This window comes from Hakea prostrata, chromosome 3 (genome assembly GCF_041222555.1).
Source record: "Hakea prostrata isolate BN-2017 chromosome 3, UWA_Hpros_2, whole genome shotgun sequence".
Classification (NCBI taxonomy): Eukaryota; Viridiplantae; Streptophyta; class Magnoliopsida; order Proteales; family Proteaceae; genus Hakea; species Hakea prostrata.
The window spans coordinates 601,654-621,514 of NC_142602.1; the positions used below are offsets into that span (position 1 = coordinate 601,654).

Consider the following 19,861-nt stretch of genomic DNA (forward strand, 5'->3'; position numbering starts at 1 on the left):
CTGGGAGGATGTGACAAGGTTCCTCAACTATCCAAGGAAGACATAGCAGCTGTCAGGAAGATCAAGTCAATTCCATGGTATCAAGAGATACATGGATATGAGATGGAATACACCTCCATTCTTCAATACTGGGGGTTGGCTCAATGTGAGCTTTCTAACTGCCACATTTTGTTTTCTTGAATGAACTGTAAACTTACTCAACTTTCTGACTTTTGTCCTTCTTTGCAGTGCATCCAAGAATTAATCCAGACAACCTTCGGGTGAAGGCTGCCAAGGCCATTGTGACTGCAGGGTAGCGGTCTCCTCGAGCATTTACTGCAGACCAGGTGGCTTCTATGCCTCCTCCAGACCCTTCTTATAAGGGTATAAGAAACTTGAAGCCAATAGTTGAGGCTTCGGGGAGAGGAAAAAGACCTATGGTGGAAGAGGTCGAAGTCCCCTCTCCTGTTCGAACCAAAAGGAAGCATGACTCGGTCGATGCTTCTGCCCCGTACTGAAGGACAGCTATGTATTATCCAAACCGTGAATCTCTTGGAACCACGAAATTGACTTGATCTTTTTGGCAGCAACTTGTTCAATTTCATTCAACGGAAGAACGCGATTAGCCTCGGTATAGGAATCAAGCCAATTCCAACTAATCGGGAAGTTCAAATCTTTTTGGGGCGCTCAGCAGAAAAAGTACCGTTCGCGCCACCCCTTATGGTTAGATGGACAGGTACCCTTGGCTAGGATGCTGCCCGACCATCCAAGCTCAATCTTGTTACGCTTGGAAATAAAAACCCAACCCAAAGGGTGGGATTGAGACAGAGCATAGAAATGAACAAAAAGAGCAAGAGAAGGTTTAATGCTAAGTTCGAAGCATAAACCAAGAAAGCTGACAATATGACGCCAGCTATTGGGGAGAAGCATTCCGGGACAAATCTCCCAGTGATTCAAAATGGCAGAAAACAAAGGATTGAAAAAGGGAAACCGGACTCCACTTTCTAGAGTGTCCAGATACAACGAAAATTCGTAATAAAGATTCGAGTTGGCCCTGTCATCAGAGTTGGGAAGTCGAAGAAAATAATCAAAAGGGAATTCAAAGTGTTGGAATGCTGAAGTCAACTCAACATCGGTATATATAGAAACGTAAGAACTCGGGTCTTCTTTGGGTCTTTTAAATTGTCAAGGGGCCTTGGTAGGCACCTTCGAAGGTTTAGATGGTTTGGAGTAAAGAGGAAGAGTTGGAACCTCAATCTCTTTCTTTTGGCTCACTTCTTCAAACTCACGCCAAACTTCAGTCAATTTCTGCTCTTCATTATATGATTGTTCGACAGAAACAGAGACAGTGGTTTTGTCACCAGAATTGCCCTGACCGGCGTAACGTTCAGGGGAGCCCTCATCAGAGGTTTTACCACTTCCCATTGCAAGGAAAGAAAAGAAACAAGTGCGAAAGTGAAAGGAATAACTAAAGCAAGCAAAGAAGGCAAGAAAGTTACTAAACTTACTTGTTCACCGAAGTAAGAAGCTTGGAAGTAGAAAGGCAGTTAGGGCACAGAGAAGACAACGACGAGTTTTCGAGTTGCAGACAAGAATGAAATTTAAAAAGCAACAGGCGGTTTTTAAATAAGCCAACCAATGGACACGTGTATGATCAAGATCAGTTCAGATTGATGATTACGATCGGGCGACGATTCGAAAAGATGAAAATGAATCAAATCGAAGTTGACATTTTGAGGAACCGTCGTTTTGAGTTAAAAGCAATGATGGTTTCGACTATAACTAACACGTGGCAACTCTCGCGTGAAAGCTGAAGACGTTCATGTAACTCGAGGAGAGTGATGACACAGCAGCATTAAATGCAACTTGACATTTATGAGAACAAGCAATTGTTCGGATTCCATGTTCGGTTTTCACATTCGATTTGAATCAAACCAAGCCCTCGGTGTTCCCAAACGCTTGGTCTGGGGGGCTTGTGATACGGGAAAGAATATTGTTGAACCAAGTCCATCCTTGGTTCAACCCTCAACCTCGGTCGGGGACAAACCGACCGATTTAGGTTCGAGCAAACCGGGTTCGAAGATGGCGTGTTCAAGAAGAAACCTAACACGGTCAGCAGGCAAGCACGAGTCCGAGATTCTCAGGAAGAATAGCTCATCAAAGAGACGGTTATCAACACTTGCAGGAGCGGAAGATCGTGCCAACTCGGATAACTGCCACACCTTAGCATCAAGATCATGCAATCAAGGGAAGTTATCCATTACCCCACTAACGGGTCTAATCATCAAGATCTGTCGGTCACCAAAAGAAGGCGCGTACAAGTTCAACGAACGGGATTAAGAGGTAAACTCTATATAAGTCAAAACCTACGTACAAAGAAGGTATTTGAATCGTATTCCCAGTTATCGTATTCTTACTTTAGCTCTGCAGCTAGTCAGAGCCTTTGTGATCAATTCATTAACTGACTTAGCCATCGGAGGTGGACTCCCGACCCCCACAGTCGGGCCACATCTGACGATTGTTTTGCAAGTCATTCTCAAGTGATCTAAGGGCTGAGCAGATTTTGGACGCATCAGAGGGTGATAGGCCGAACTCATATAGAGAGAAGTCCCTATAATTTGAATAATTCTTTCCAAAATGAACTAAGAAAGATGGTGTCACGATTGCTGACGATAGATGGGAATTCTATCGAGCTTCACAATGTTTTCCATGAAAGCTGTGGCGACCTTGTAGCTTGTGAAATTAGGGGCAAGAGCATGAAATGGGCATACTTAGAGAGACGGTAGATGACGACCATGATGGTTGCCTTGTCAATAGAAGGCGGTAATCCGATGATGCAATCCATGGAGAGTTCTTCCCATATCTAGTTTGGTATAGATAGTGGTTGTCTTGTGATCGGATTTGGTTTGTTGACAGACTAAACAATGAGCCACAAATTCTTTAATATCTTTGCGCATATTGATCCAGGAGACATTCGCTGCCAATATTTTGACCGTGCGAAGATATCCTGTGTGTCCACTTTTGGCTAAATGGAATTTGGCCAAGAATTACAGGCAGAGTGTCGACTCAAGGGAAAGAACTAGTCGATGAAGATGAAAAAGTATATCGTCTCTGTAAGAATAATTGGAATGTTTGGATGGTGCCTTCTGTAGCTCTTGGATGATGCGTTGGACAGTAGTGAAGCCTCACTTTCTTGTTTTAATTAAGGTAAGAATTTCATTGTAAGGCCTGAGATGCTTGCAGAGAACATTTGGGACTCGGGTAACCATGATAAAGCATCTGCCGCTGTATTTTCTTGCCTAGGTTTGTAAATGATTTCAAACCGGAACCCTAAGAGCTTCGTCAACTATTGTTGTTGCTTGGATGTTTGAATCACTTGTGTGGTGAGTTCACGCAAACTCTTTTGGTTTGTGCAAATGAAAATTTTGCTTCCAATAAGCTATTGCTGCCATTTGCTGACCGTCCCTTGAGGTATCACATAAATTTCACAAGCATAGGTAGAGGCCCCTTGCATCTTACTAGATAACTTCTTACTGAAATATGAGATGGGCTTGCCATCCTGAGACAACATGGCACCGATGCTGATTCCTGATGCATTAGTCTCCACAATGAAAGGTTTGCTAAAATTTGGCAATGTTAAGGTAGGTGCGAGTGTGAGATGGAATTGCAAAGTTTTGAAAGCATTTTGGGCCTCATCTGTCCAAAAATAAACTTCTTTGTAAAGTAGATTTGTAAGTGGACCTACAACTATGGCATAATTTTTAATGAATTTATGGTAATAACCAATAAATCCCTAAAATGCCCGTGCCTCCCTTATGTTTTTCGGAATGGGCCATTGCACTATTGCCTAGAATTTACTTGGATCAACTTCCAGTCCATGAGCTATAATTACATGGCTCAAATAATTGACTGATTTTGTCCAAAGGCACACTTGGACAATTTGGCAAAAAGATGTTGGGCATCCAACATTTCCAGCACCAAGCCCACATGTTCTAAATGTTTTGCTCACCCTTGCTGCATACCAAAATATATTAAGACAAATTTCCTCAAATAAGGCTTAAGTACCCTATTCATCATAGATTGAAACATGGTTGGAGCATTGGTCAAGCCAAAAGGCATGACCAGAAATTCATAATGGCCCTCATAGGTCCAGAATGCTGTCTTCAGAGTATCATCAACCCGGACTTGTATCTGGTGGTACCCGGATCGTAAATCCAATTTAGAGACAAATGTGGCGCTATCACATCCACCCAGCCGGTACCCTACCTGGCATACCCGAGTGTGTGATCCACAGCCCCGAAGATCAAGTATCGAGGTAATCAACCTCCCACATAGACAATAACATAATCATGAACAATAATAATCAATGTACAAGTATAATCCAAAAGATTCAAATAAGGAAGGAATAAATCATATATCATCAGAGTACGAAAGACAATCAAAATGTCTAAATCAATAAGTAAAGTGAGGCAGAATCTCACTCTACAACCAGCGGAAAAGTAGATCGTAAGTCAAAAGAAAGATTACATCTGGTTCTAAGATAAGAAAGAAAGATATAACAAACTAAATTAAAGTCTATTCTACTTTATAGAGAATGTCTTCATAAAAATAGACTTCATCAATGACGCTCAGACGTTCCCACTCCACAGTAGGGCTAATCCTGGTAACAAGTAAAACCACTTGAGGAATCCTCAATGTAATCTTCATGGTTGCCAGCACCTTGCGTGAAGTACACTTCTTCAGTTTGTGCTTCCTCATATTGACCTTCATAGTCATAACATTTACCTTCAATTATCTGTAGATATTGAACAAAAAGGAATGAGTTTCAAAGAAACCTAGAAAGGCAGTTAATCCATAACAACATAAATAGCAGGATTTCAAAGCAAAGTAAAATGCTATATGATATGAAACACATGATGCAATATGATTCTATGATGAAACATCAAAGATGAAACATAGAAGAGGATGATCACATACCTTTTTGTGAAAATGCACGAGATTTGATGAAGATCCGTCAAGAAAATCACCAAGGATGCAAGGGAGATGACTTGCAAGAGGGCTCTGTACGTTCCAAAGAGTTTGAAGGCAGAAAATACGAAGTAGACTCGAGATTGGACTTAAATAGAGCAAGCAAAGACCTAATCAGCAAAATCAGATCTCATTGGTCGATTGATTGGTCGACTGGCCCAGTCGACCAATGAGTCCACCAATCAGGACAGCAAGTCCAAAATAGGGAAATGAAGGCTCTAATCAAATCCAAACATAAAGGGGTTTTGCACACACATTAAGTGACTTACCAAGTAGGTAGAAATGCCTTTGAACCAAGCCAGAGAGTACTCCAAGTCTATCAACTAATTCCATCTTCATCAAGGTGCAGTTTCCATAAATGGAACACTGACATCAACTCTCATGGATTCTAAGCCAGCCACCAAGTCTTCCATTGGAATGGCTCATAGCTGACTTCTTGCTTTACTTCGGGTTGTCGGACCTACAAACAACAGGATTTCCGGGTCAACGTTTAGGGCTGGGTTTCACAAGCACCATTTAACTCATCAATGGTGGTGGGTATAAGAAATCAATTGGGGATAATCACAGCATTTAAGGCTCAATAATCGACTCAAAAGTGCTAGGTACCATCCTTCTTTTTAACAAATAACACTGGGGATGAAAATGGACTAATATTTGGTTGGATAATTCCGGCCCATAACATTTCACTCACTTGACGTCAATTTCTTCTTTTTGGAAGTGAGGGTATCGGTGAGGCTGCACTTTGACTAGAGGTACCTTGGGTTGCAAAGAGATCACATGATCTTGGGTTTGTGAAGGTGGTAACTGCTTCAGCTCCTCATAGACTCTTTGGTATTTTTGTAACAGTTGGGCTTACTTTAGGTTGGGTGTGGGCTTATGCTCTGGATCCAATTCTAGTATGAATAACATAGCATCCATTTGAGCCGTGAGAATTCTCTTAAGCCTATTATACTATACCTCATTAGGTGGTAATTTGGGCTTCCCCTACAATTCCACTTGTTGCCTTTCTTTGTCAAATTCAATGTTTAGCTTCTAATAATCAAAAACCACTAGTCCAAGGGGGATTTTGCTTGGGTCGTAGGCACTGCTCCAAGTAGCGGACGGTTAGATTAAAATATTTTGTTAAAAGTTGAATCTTGATTGTTAAATACCCCACATGCAAAATTCATCCACTTAAATGAATCTATAGCTAATTTTACAAGTTAACCCAAATATATGAACCAAACCAAATCGAACCATTTTTCCTTTTCATTCCAATTCTTTTCGTCTTCGGTAAACACCATTATCGCTTGGCATCCTCTGGCATTGCCTATGATGCTAGCATTACCGCTGCTGGGTGTGAAGATGATCGTATAAGGTGTCGTTCAAGATGTAGGTGGTAATTTGGGCTTCCCCTACAATTCCACTTGTTGCCTTTCTTTGTCAAATTCAATGTTTAGCTTCTGATAATCAAAAACCACTAGTCCAGGGGTATCAACCCATTGCACTCCAAGGATCCGATTAGCACTGGCAACTAGAAAGACATAGGCATCCACATGCGCCTCATACGTCTGTAGTTGTAGAGGTAACCGCTGCACCAATCCTTCACACGAGAGCTTTCCTTTGTCTCCTACCATTATTACTATATTGGAGGTTGGTTCAGTTTCACCACTTGTCCCTATATGAAAATATGGGTGTACTATCGCCTTCAATCAGCACCTGCAGAGGTCTTCCTTGCACCATTCCAGTAAATCTTATGGTAGTCAGTGAAGGTAAGCCATTTAAGAAATGAAAGGAAGGTTGAGTGGTTACCGCAATACCTTCACTATAATTTTCCACTGGTTTTACCTCTTCCATCATTTCATCATCATCACACTCCACTAACAGTACTTGTTGATTTCTACAACGATGTCCCAGAGAGAATCTCTCATCACAGTTATAGTAAAGCCCTCGGTCATTTGTTGTAGAATTTGAGAGGGGGTAAGCTTTTTAATTGGTAGAGTTGTAATTGGTGTTGGAAGCAATGGTATAGAGGTGGATCTGTATAGTGGTGGTTTAGATGGAGTAGGAAGCAATGGGGTTTATTGGAAACTGGTATTGTGTGAGTAAAACCTCTTTTGCTGTCAGTTATTTTTGCTTCCTGAAGTTGTCCAATGCTAATAGCCTAGGCCATATCTGGTGGTCAGAAAGCTCTAATCTCATCTCATATATCAAAACAAAGACCAGCAATAAAACAGTTGACTTAAAAGGACGGTGGTAGACTAGTGACCCGATTTGACAAACTTTCGAATCAAGATTGGTATTTTGCTACAATGGTTGCATACACCAACTTGACCAGATCTCCTTGATGATCTTTGTAATAAGATGGACCAAATTGGTGTTATAGGGCTATGATGAATTCTTTCCACGCCAAATACTATTTAGATTCGTACATCCATTGGAACCATTGCAGTGCTTCTCCTTCCCTATGAATTGATGCTACTCTCATCTTTGAGAATTAGAAATTGTGTGAATGTCAAAGAAATTTTCTTCATGGAAAACCCAACCAGAAGGATCAATTCCATTAAAATGGAGGATATCCAATCTTGCTGTTTGGATTTGTATCCCAGTTGGGTCATTGTATCCAGTAGATCTAGAAGAACTTTGTCAAATCAAACCTTCCTAAGGCACCATCCACCTAATCAATTGTTCCAATTAACTGCCCATGGATGCAATTTGTATAACCAACGCCGTTAGGCTACTTCATAGCAGAATTATGCAGAGATGAGAGTTGAGCACCTGTTAACAAAGGTTGTGCCAAGTTGTTTTAGAGCATCATTAATTGGCACCACACCGGGGCAATGCCTCAAAGGGGGAAGAGAACTGAAAACCGGGGCGGACGGAACTATTCCCGGCCACAGGACCCCGGGGAGGGGGGGGGGGGGGGGGGGGGGGGGGGGGGGGGGGGGGGGGGGGGGGGGGGGGGGGGGGGGGGGGGGGGGGGGGGGGGGGGGGGGGGGGGGGGGGGGGGGTTGTCATTGCCTAGTTCCTTCCGCCATTAAAACCAGCAATCGGACCAATATTAGAACAAGAATTCTATAACAGAGAAGAATTAGAGAAAGCAAGAGGAAATAGAAATAGATCAGAGCATAGAAAAGGAGATATGAGAAGGGGGTTTGAGGATAGTTAATTCTTCGATGCCTTTTATACAAAAGCAACTCAATTCTTGAAGTTTCCTAGACTTCCCATTACACCCAATGTTCCCTCCTAATGGTTGTTAATTTCCGCTCAATCTTCCCGCTCCTGCACCATATGCAGACTCTATGAGGAATGAAGGGAGTTTTCTATTGTGGGAGGATTTCCTTACTGGAACAGGTTCTCCTGCCACGTCTTTAGTGGGTGTGCTGGTAGTTGAGGGTTGAGGTATGCTGCCACCTACTGACTGAGGTGTAACGTTACATTCCCCAACAGCAGCAACCTCATCCTCGAGGTTAAGTTTTGGGTAACATTGATGTGGGACAATCCAATCTTCCTAGGTGACCTCTTCAACCGAAAATTCCTTGCACCGCACGAGGACTTGCTTGAGAGAGGAGTGGAGGTGTTGAGAGTGTTGGAGGACGGCGACTAGCTCCCGGTGAATGGGTAATTCTTGAAGGTTAGATGGGAAACCAGTAGTGTCACACCCCACCCAGTTAGATCCAATCATACCGGAATACCCGTGGGGGTGATACACCATAAGTTCTAGGTTCAGTGACAATTCCACACAATATATGATATAGCAAAATCAAACGGACAAGAATAAATCAAGTTTCAAATATAAAATTATCAAAACTGAAATAATGGTTACAATCATCCATTACTTCAAATCAAAAGGTATAACATCAGAGTTTTGGAAAAGAAAAGAGGATAGTTTTATTCGCAGTGGAAAGTAAACCAAACTAATTCTCTAATGGAAACCAACTCCATAATAACAGTCTTAACATTGACATGAAGTCCATGCAAGTCTACACCTTCTTCCGTTGCTCCCTCGAGAAAGTTTGTCGGCGACGAATCCTCCACTTGGAAAGAGTTCTCATAACCTGCAGTATATTCTAATAGAAAAAGACATATAAAAGGAATGAGTTCAATAGAACTCAGTGAGGTCAACTCAACATCATATCATGCATTCATTCACAAGATTCCACACCACACATATAACATGAATATCGATAATGTAATTAATGACAATGTTACGATATATGAATGATTATGATATTATGCTCCTAACTCTATCATGAAGTCTCTATGGTAGACACGCATCAAGTCATACACCAGTCTTCTTTGGGAGGTCTCAGTCACTCTTCCCTAACGGCACTCAAGCACCTATGTTGGGTTCTTTGCGGTTGTTGGGTAAAGTCCTGCCAAACCATGGTTGGGGATTAGGTTACCACTCTCTCACATCACCATTGGTATAAGATTTTGTGCGTGTCAAAGATAAAACTAGGCCCAATGCAAAGTCATACGGTCTTGTACTACATATGGTCCGGTACTTCCTCTATGGCACCAACCAACTCGGTTTAGTATCTTTTTCCACTTATGAATGAAATCCTCAATGGGAGGCATTTGTTGGATCCTATCCCTTAACCCAGCAGTCATCCACATATAATGGACAGGATGCTCTCCATGTCTTCTCGCAGGTTGGTTACTGGTCTTGAGCGCCTAGGAACACTTATCTATTATATGCAACCCTGCCTCTCTATGATGATAGTGGGCCTGTTTGGCACACAAGACCTAGCCACTAACATCACGGGTTAACCGGCTTTAATACCCCGCTGAAAGGGTAGTAGTACTCATGATGTCACATAACCAAACATTTCTAGACATGACTTAGGTATGTCAATTAGAAATCAGGAAAAATGCCAAGGGCACCATAGGAATGCGTCCAATACCACATCCACTAGTGTCCAATGACAGAGACGCCAAAAGGGCATTCCCATTCCCCAATCACAATCTAAGCAATCACATAAGGTCACTAGGGCAATGGGTGAACCCGCAACCCTAGTAAGCAACATAAAGTAAAAGGAGAAATTGAATTCAATATCATCCATATATTTTTATATCAATAATTCAAGCAAAAGAAAAGAAAAACTCAATCTATTCAATCTCATCCATCTCATATCACCATAGAATATTAGCAATTAGAAACAAACTTATTTTCTTACCTTTCAACAGCCACATACATAACCACAAGATAATACTAAAGCAATGCAAGATATCAATAATGAAAATTAACTAACATCATTATACATGTAATATAAGGTTAAGTATATTCCTCACCTTTCAACTAGATTCCTTTCTCCAAAGATTAGTAATTCATTCCCACAAGTTTGTGACTAAAGATATATAAACCCATTCATGCAAGAGGATTAATCATCACAAATTAGAGTCAATTTGGGTTTCAAAAGATATCCCAAAATCTTCCCATGAAAATAGAATCCTGACCACTAGTTTAAAAAGGGTATTCTCAACCTCATTAGTGAATGGTCTCTAATTCACCACCGATTCGAAATCTAATCGAAATGAATCTTTGGGAAAGTCTAATCAGCAGTAAAAGGATCCTATGAGTACCTTCAATTTGATCCAATTTAATCTAGATAAAAAAAGCCCCAAATTGGCTCTCCTAAATCACCCGTGGGTGACTCGGAGAGTCAAAATGCATCAACCAAAGGAAGGGATCGCACCAATATTTCTTATACTAGAAAGGGACATTAAAACAAGAATTGAGGAATGAGCAATGAACCTAAGATGCTTCCCTTTCAAGATCCCTCAAAAGAAGAGAAGAGAAATTACTCCCAACATGATGTATAAGAGAAGGATTAAAGAAAACTAACATTTCCTAGTGATTTCAGGAAGATTCGAATCACAAAATGCCTTCAAAAAGATGGGAACCTCTCTTCTTCTTGGTTTCTCTTCTTCTTGGTTTCTCCTTTTCTGGCAGCCTCCAACTCGTTCTTGCATAAACAAATGCGGTTACGGGTGAGTTAAAACATAAAATAGGGATTAAAAACCCGAAATTCCATTTTCGCCTCAAAAACAGAAAATGGGGTGGAGGTTGGTTCACCCAACCGGCCCAACCAACCGGTCCAGAGTTGGACCCCAAAAAGACTCTGATTTTGGTGATTTTTGGCTTGTTGGAAAGGTCTTTCGACGATCTTCGATTTGATACCTTATTCGTGTTAATCAGATTCTCCATCATCGATCTACGGACGTTCCAAAATCACTTTTTTTACACCATCGTGATTAATATTCTCTCTTCACTTAAACTCTAGGAGAGTTGTTGAGTCATCACAAAGGGTCATCCACCAACATTGGTTTCATTTCCAATCCTTCGGTCTCAACTTGAGTGGCCCACAGTTGTCGCCGACTCGAGGCCCGGGTTCTCTGTTTAAAGGGGTAGAAATCAAGGGGATTTCACAAGTAGGATTTCCCGAGCATGGTTTCAACGTGAACACGTGAAATACCGGATGGACCTGAGAATGTGTCGGCAATGTGAGTTTATAAGGAATCTTCCCTATATGCTCCTGAATCTTAATAGGGTCGTAAAATGGTGGGTAAGCTTTTGGTGGAGACGAAGGGCTATCGTAGTTTGACGTTGTGGTTGCAAACACACAAAAACCCAATCCCCAATTGAGTATTCTTGTTCTCGACGATGCCGATTTGCCTGAGTACTCATCCAATCGGTCGACCCATTTACCCGATTGGAGTTTATATATATGTATCTTATGTTCACCTACCACATTATTGAGAGATTTGGGATATTCAAATTAGAGTTTTTTTGTGAGATTTCTTGTAACGTCGTTCTTGGCGATTGGTTGTGAGATCTCCTTCTGTTCTTTTTCTACATAGTGAAAAAAACTTTTCTTCTTCACCCATGGAAGTAGCATACCACCTGATGTGTGAACCACATTAAATCTCTATGTGCTTTTGTTCTGTTTCTATTTCGATTCAATATTTTATGGTGTTTGTTTTAACATCTTGAATGGCCAAGGAAAATGTCACGTAATTTTGGAATATCTAGTACAAGCAAAAATAGGGACTCTACCAATGTTACCTACTTTTGATCAAATTGAGGATATATTGGGGCTTTCTTTTCTCTAATTCACTCTTATTTCTATATGGAACAAGTTCTGCTTAAAAAACCTGGCCTTCCCATCCCTTTTGAAAAACCTAAAAGCCAGCTTCAGAGAGTACAGTAGATTCCGCTTTTTCATGACCCAAGACATGTAGTGTTTTTTATCAACTCCAACGTGGTTCTCAGAAGGTTACACATGTGGCATTTTTGAGATCCAACGGTTGTGATCCTCACCTTTGTATTCACAACCATTGGATCTCAAAAATGCCACATGTCATCCTCTGAGAACTGCTCAAGTAAACAAAGACTCATACAATGACTATTTCCCAAATGGAAGACTTGCTTTAAACTCCTCATTTTTCTTTTCTAGCAATGATGTTGGCTTTTAATTGGTTGCCCAATGATTCTAAAATGAGGTTTTGAAATAATAGAATTGAGGAAGCCAGACTTTGATCAAATCAATCAATTCAACAATTATTTCTTCTAAAATGATTTCTCTTTGTAAAGTAGCCTTTGGAAATGAAATGGTAAGCATATCATTAAGGCTTGTTTCAAAAAAACCATTTCAATGGTATCGGAATTTTATGAGATTTCAAAATTCACTAAGGGCCTATTTGGTTACATGAGTCTGAAGATTTCAAATATCTAGAGATTTCAAATCTATAGACTTCAAATCTATGGAGTCATAATTTATAAATTAAGTGTTTGGTTGTGGAATGAAATCTGTGGATTCATCCTAAAAAACTATTTGATCGACATGATTTTTGTGAATGTGCAAATGTATAGCTTTTTTGAAATCTCTGGATTTCACCCCTTACCCATAAATCTACAAATTCACATTTTTAGTGTAAAAAGGTGAATATATAGAATTCATGAATCTAGAGATTTTTACAACCAAACGAGTATAATTCTAGATTCATGAATCCAGAGATTTGAAATCTCTGGATTCATGTAACCAAATAGGCCCTAAAACATTGTATTTTTCCTAAACAAAATTGAACAATGACTGAATTATCATAATCAAAATGACAGAAATATCCAAAATTTCGAAAAAACCATGCATTAAACTTTACATCAAATGCTCTTAGAAACAAAACCTTCGAAATATCATATTTATTCATTTCAGCATAGCGGCTTGTTTCTCTGCCTAGGTGAAATATTCAAATTTTTATTATCAAAAAGAAAAACTCAAGATGTTGAGGTTTCAATTAGATTTGGACCAATGTTCATAAGTTTTGTGGAGGATAGTCAATCCAAGAGCCCCTTCAGGAAGAACCACTTACATCCCTCGGGGTAATGGAGAGCCCCTCAGTAAGAACCACCTACACCCCTCGGGGTAATGGAGAGCCCCTCGGGAAGAACCACTTACACCCCCCTTGTGGTAATGGAGAGCCCCTCGGGAAGAATCACTTACACCCCGTTGCGGTAATGGAGAGCCCCTCGGGAAGAGTGAAATATAATGATTTTTTTTCTCTTTTTGACACTATTAAAATGAGGTTGAATTATTTGCTAATGGTTCTACTTGGCCATAATTATTTAGAATATTTATTCTTATGTGTTAAAGGTAGGCGTGAATTAAACTGGATCAACAGAAAAAGTGCAGATTCGGCGAACAATTTGTACTATTTGGGTTCGCCAAATTATCCACGAATAATTTAGCAAATTAAATAACTACACCCAAGGTTTACCTTGACATGCTGCTAAATATAAATAAACAAAAGAAGACGAAAAAAATCCAAAACATAAAAAAATAATTATGCCTACTACAAAGAACAATATTTACATGTTAGTGGCACCAAGAAGAATTGAATACTTAACATCTTAGTTATAAGATGTTAATGTCCATCAATTAAGTTAACCCCTTAACGTGGTTAATAATGAACACTAAGCCAAGTTGGCCTTAGTGCTAAATCTGAACTCTACCTAACCATGTCAAGGCTAGTTATTTTGTAAGCCAAAGCTGCTATTTGGGATAAAAAGTCATGCCAGACTTGGGCCAGTATGGACCAATAGGGTACATCCGTATGTAGAATATCATTCTCAGAGTTTTTGGAATTTTATGTTGTTTTTATTTGCTTAGGAATCTGAATTCTCAACCAAAATGGATATGGTTGGAAGATATCTCAAACCTTCGGAATAGGCCTTATCTTCAAGTGTGGGATTTACGACCCCTACAAAATGTGGAGACTTTTTTCACCTCTATTCATGGGAATTGGGAGCTTAGACTACTTAAATGCTTTAGGGCCTAAAACTTATAATGTAATATAGGAAACCAAGGATCAAATGAAAAAGGAGGCAATTAATTGCCTATCTGGCATTTGTCTATATTTTTTACTTACCTTAGGATGTCCTTAAAATTTTCCTTAAACCTAATTCGAATATTTAGGGTACTTTATCCGAAAAAATTCGAATATTTAGGTTACCCAAAAAATAAAAAAAAAAAAAAAAAAAATAAAAAAATACGGGTTAATATATAATTTTATTCCGAATCCAGTCAGGATTCTACTTAATTACGATTTACGAACACGCTCGACTTCCAATATAATTAGGATTTTATTTCAACCGTTTATACTTTTTCTTTTCAAAATTTGAAAAAACGCGGTTTCATTGCTTGGGATGCACGTTACTTCAAAATTTGAAAAAACGCGGTTTCATTGCTTGGGATGCACGTTACTTCTCAATATATCCGTTATTCGACGAAGAAAGCCTATCAGCGTTTTGGGAGTTTGCAAGCCCTAGCAAGTTTCCTCTATCAATTGCTTTTCGTCTTTTGTTCTCCACGAAGAGATCAACACCAATTTGTTCGGCTGTTCGCGCTTTGGAAGATTTTCGTTCTTATTGTTTCTGATAAGAGTTCAAAGACGGGAGATCGTGATACGATTCGATTCGTCACAGAAGTTCTCCAACAATTTTCGTTGATCGAAGAGTGTTTATGATTATTTGTCTTTCTCCGCGGAAGATCGTTCAGGCAACCGTATCTTAATCGTCAATATCGCTGCAGTTTCTTGGAGTTTCTGTGTATTAGTCCTCGTTGTATCTGTATTTTTAGTTGGGGGTTGTTGAAATTTTGAAAAATAAAAAGTCGAAGAAAGAGAGGTTAGATTAAAAGTATCTGTAATTCTCTCTCAATATTGAACGAAGATTATTTGTTTCTCTGTGCGATTTCCTTCTTCTGAGCAATTGAAATTGTTAACAGGAATTTAGAGAAAGTAGCAAACAACGAGATATTAATAGAAGCAAAGCAAATATGACTGGTGTATACTACAAGTTTAAGAGTGCGAGAGATTATTCATCGATTCCCATATTAGGGGATTTCATATCCGTTTCGGATTTAAAGGGCAAAATAAGTGAAGTCAATCGGTTGTCATGGTGGAACTCTCATCTCATTCTTGAAAACCCTAGGAACAATGAAGGTTTGCCCTCTGTTTCTGCGAATCACTATTAATTAATTTGTGCATACGATCTTTCTAGGTTTTTTTTTTGTTATCATCAAAATTAATGTGTTTCTCTGGGTTTTAGATGTTAGATCTTTTATTCTTCTATGGTTGGATCCGTTCACCTAAGCCTGTAGAATCCCAATTCCGGATCCCACGAATAATTGGGTTCGTGAAACGTGAGAAATTTAAGAGTTTTATGAGTTATCCATTTTTACCAGTAGACGTTTTCAGAGTATAGATTCTATTTAGACGGTTCGTAATTATGTTAGATCGGTTAGTAGGGCTTGTGAAGCTGTATTTCTGATGGTTGCCATTTGACCAGTTGGATCATCTCTACATGGAGTTTTTCAAGCTGTTGTTTAGTTGTTAACACATTCTATTTTATTTCTCAGAGTATCTTGAGGAGAGTACGTTGATACCAAAATATACGTCTGTAATTGTTCGTCGGATTCCTGGAAAGCATAGAATGCCGAATATTGTTGTTGAAAAAGCCAAGTACGATTTTTGGTCCAACTTTCATTATTTCAATATATATATGTTTTTATTTTTTATTTATAAGTTCCCAATTAAAGACCTGACATATATGAAGACTTAGGGATTGAACTGAGGATTGATGAAACTGACTCATCATTTTTGTCATTGGTCAGTATTAATATAAAACAATATCAGGACTCAACAATAGCCTTGACAAACCTCCATCTGTATTTGATTATTTCTACTTCTGCCTCTAGGACAAAGATGGTTGATCATTAACAGTGAGATGATTGCTCTATATTTTACATTGCAGGCCAAAGTCCATGGAGGAAAAGGGGGACTCTTCACAGTCACAGTCACAATCAACTGTAACAACCACATGGACACAGCTCTCTCAGTGTGTATTTGTCTACTTTTCTCTTTGCTTCTTAAAGAAAGATGTTGATCATCTGGCCTAACAGACTGAGATATGTTTTTCATGTTGCAGGCAAAAATCTATAGAGGAGAATAAGGTGGAGGCTTTGCAGGCTAATTGTAGCTGTGATACGACACGATCATCCAGTGGGAAACTTGTAAGCATTTTTAGCTATATTATTAAATGTTTTTCACCATTGATGTAGACGTATATAATAATTGCTTGATTTAAAATTGCAGCATGAGGAACTGGATTTGGATGATTTTGGTGAAGATATATATGCCATTCCAAAAGTATTGCCAACTTCTTGCAGTAACCCTGTGGTGGATGTTCCCTTGTCAAGTGAAACCGATGAGGATAGCAGGATTAGGGCACTAGTTAATACTCCCGCATTGAATTGGCAATGGTGAGATGTTCTTCCTAAACGGGTTTAATTGGTTGATCAAGTTATAATAATTTTTTCTTAACGTATTCTTTACGGTTTTATATTTTTTCTGATTTCCAACATCTGAATCTTTTAATTGGATGTGTAGGCAAACTCAAAAGGATGTCTTCTCTGGTAGAGGTAATAGAATAGGTACAGGTGGAAGGACAATGGGAGGCTTGGGTTATGGTAACTTTCCCATCTCCCATGTATTAATGTTTAGTCAATAATATTTGTCATTATTTTGTATGAATGCTATCCAATGTATGAATTCTGAGTATTATGATCTGTTTATAATAGGCCGGGCTGGGATGGATCAGATGACACCTCCACAAGGCTATGTATGTCATAGATGCAAAATATCTGGTATGTTAATGTTTTTTGTTGTTCAACTTTCACCTCCATCTGAATACATGGATTATTTGTGAAATAAAACTCATTCATTATTTTCTATTGACTGTGCAGGGCATTTTATACGTGATTGCCCTACAAATGGTGACCCCAACTATGACTTTAAAAGATTGAAACCCACATCTCATCCAGTTGTTGTTGTGAATGAGTAAGTGTGTTTTACATGATGCATCTTGTTCCTTAGCTTTTCATGACTGTTTATTACTTGTTCAAAGGCATGGAGATTGACTACTCTGTTGTAAAATAGGGCTGCTTTTGAGAAGGAAATTGGAGTGTTGAGTTCCACCAAATCTGTCACCAAACTTCCACCAGAACTCCATTGTCCTATTTGCAAGGAAGTAATGGTAGATGCCATGCTAACGAGGAGGTGTTGTTTTTCGTGCTTCTGTGATAGATGTAAGTGTTCTCAATTTCTGATAAGCTACCTTATTCTTCATTCATTGCTTTTCTTTCTGCCATTTAGGTTCTCTGATATGATTGAATGTGCCTACTTTGACATGGAAATTCAAACAGGTATTCGGAACCATATTCTTTCCAAATCTGTTTGCTTTTGTGGGGCTGCAAATGTGCTTGCAGATGATCTTCTGCCAAATTTGACAGTTAGGGCAACTATTGACCGGTTGTTAGGAAATTCTGGTCACATGAAAATCCAAGGTTTGTGTTTCACTAATTTGCAATTCTAGTTAAATTATAGCAGAGAAATGGTTGTGTGAACGTTGCTGTTTTATTCAGGTTCAGACTCCACTGACTATGAGCAGTGCAAAGTCTTGTCTTCCACTATTTCTTTTGCATCAAGTGGAGATAGGACATCAGCACCAAAAAAGGATGAAACATTATATATAAAAGCAATGACAGATGGAGAAGATGCTATCACCAATGTTCCGCAATCATCTGTGGAGGCAGGGACCGATAGGCCAGTGAATCTGCAAAAGGACAACATACTGAAGAAAAAGAGAAAGAAAACCCACTTGCCAGTTAAAGGTTAGTTTATTGTCCCTGGTTATTGTGTTTTATCTAAATCATGCTTTATGTGTTCTGACAGTATTTAATAATGTTTCATGTATTCTAGATATGTACCACCAGTGGAGTACCCCTCCAAATCTTATACCTGGCGACTGTGTGATCCCATTTTACCCTTCTGCATGTCAGTATGGGGCAAACATACCGCTTGGAATGGATGGATATATAGCTTATTATCATGGTGCCATGTCCCATTCTGGTTATCCTGCTGCTGACTTCAATGTTCCCGTTATAGGATCCATGTTTCAAGGTTCTCTTGTTGGACTTTCAGATTCTTTGTCACATCAAAGGTATGATCGCGTAAAATTTTACATCCCTACAACCTGATATTTTCTTTTGGGATTTTGATCAGTTATAGTGGTGTCTTAAAGACAAACTGTAAGGAAGGAGACTCATGATACTGCTGGTCACTTAGCAGTCCCTCTCTGTTTTATTATGTGATTTCTTGTCAAAATTTTGCCTTCCTATGAACAGAAAAAACAACCTTATTCTGTTGCTCTTACCTGAAGAGTTATATCTATAAAATTGTTTTCTTACCTAACCATTGTGCAATTCAATTAATATACAGGTTCCCATGAACTTTCATTGTTGAGCTGTTTTAAACCCTCAATTCATATTGTCCCACATATGTTAGCTTTCAAGTCTGATATAATTTATTTTGCAGTTATCCTTGTTATAGCTTTAGAAGTACTGATATTGTTGCTTTTCCTCTTAAGATGCAATTTCATTTCATTTCTTGCTTGCTTATTATTTGAGTTGTTTCATTGTCGTAGTTTTGGGGTTTCAGAGCATTCACACCACAGCAATCAGTTCCACCAAACTAAGAAGTCTAGTACAGAGCAAGATTGGAGGCTCTTCCAATATCAAAATCATGAGCATCATCATAGCAAGGCTGCAACAGATAGGAAACGGAAGAGTATTGAGTTATCTAGTACAACCTTTGATGGACAAGATTTATGCAAGAAGGAGCTGCTTCACAGAGAGGCTGGTGATCCCAACAAGAAGAAAAAGCTGTTGTGTTCGGCAGAAACACTTGTGTCTTGTGGCCAGAGAGACTGCAGAAGCACCCTCAATGGTGACCGTAGTGATAATGATGATGATGATGATCGAAATTTCAAAAGGAAGTCCTCGTGGTATCAATCATCACCGTCCTTTCAAGAGAGATCAATCCCAGTATGAACCAAGGCTGCTATAAGTGAAAAAACAGTATGATGCCTACTTGAAGACTGGCATTTTAACTGGAAAGACCTGATGTGCATATAAAGTGGATTGTATTTTTTTTTCCTCCTTTTTTTCCTGTGGCTGAGTGGCTAACAGATGATAAATCTTGTTATTTCTATTGTAAGTTGCCACCAATAAACATTTGTACCAATTTTGTAATGATAATAAAGGTGCTTTGAGTTTCTCAACTCATTTCTTACAAGGCATTTCTTTTTGGGGTGTGTGTGTGTGTTTTTTTTTTTTTTTTTTGGTGTCAATCCAGATCTAAAGCAGAGTCAGTTTAGACTATGAATTCAGATCCTGATTTTCTAGTTCTTCACTCGCAATTTTTTTAGTTCATTCTTGACGATCTAGTAAAGAAATAACTAATATGTTTGAATTTT

At 39.2% G+C, this 19,861-nt stretch overlaps 1 protein-coding gene across 1 annotated transcript; it reads left to right on the forward strand.

Moving 5' to 3' along the window:
• Nucleotides 1-14,764: 14,764 nt before the first annotated feature.
• Nucleotides 14,765-19,642, forward strand: LOC149019817 (E3 ubiquitin ligase PQT3-like). Its single transcript, XM_089146834.1, has 13 exons — nucleotides 14,765-15,489; nucleotides 15,906-16,008; nucleotides 16,301-16,384; nucleotides 16,475-16,559; nucleotides 16,642-16,808; nucleotides 16,936-17,015; nucleotides 17,127-17,192; nucleotides 17,292-17,385; nucleotides 17,485-17,633; nucleotides 17,751-17,891; nucleotides 17,970-18,218; nucleotides 18,307-18,547; nucleotides 19,031-19,642. Exons 1-13 carry the CDS (start codon nucleotides 15,324-15,326, stop codon nucleotides 19,434-19,436), a joined length of 2,031 nt encoding a protein of 676 aa, XP_089002960.1. The 5' UTR covers nucleotides 14,765-15,323; the 3' UTR covers nucleotides 19,437-19,642.
• Nucleotides 19,643-19,861: the final 219 nt, after the last annotated feature.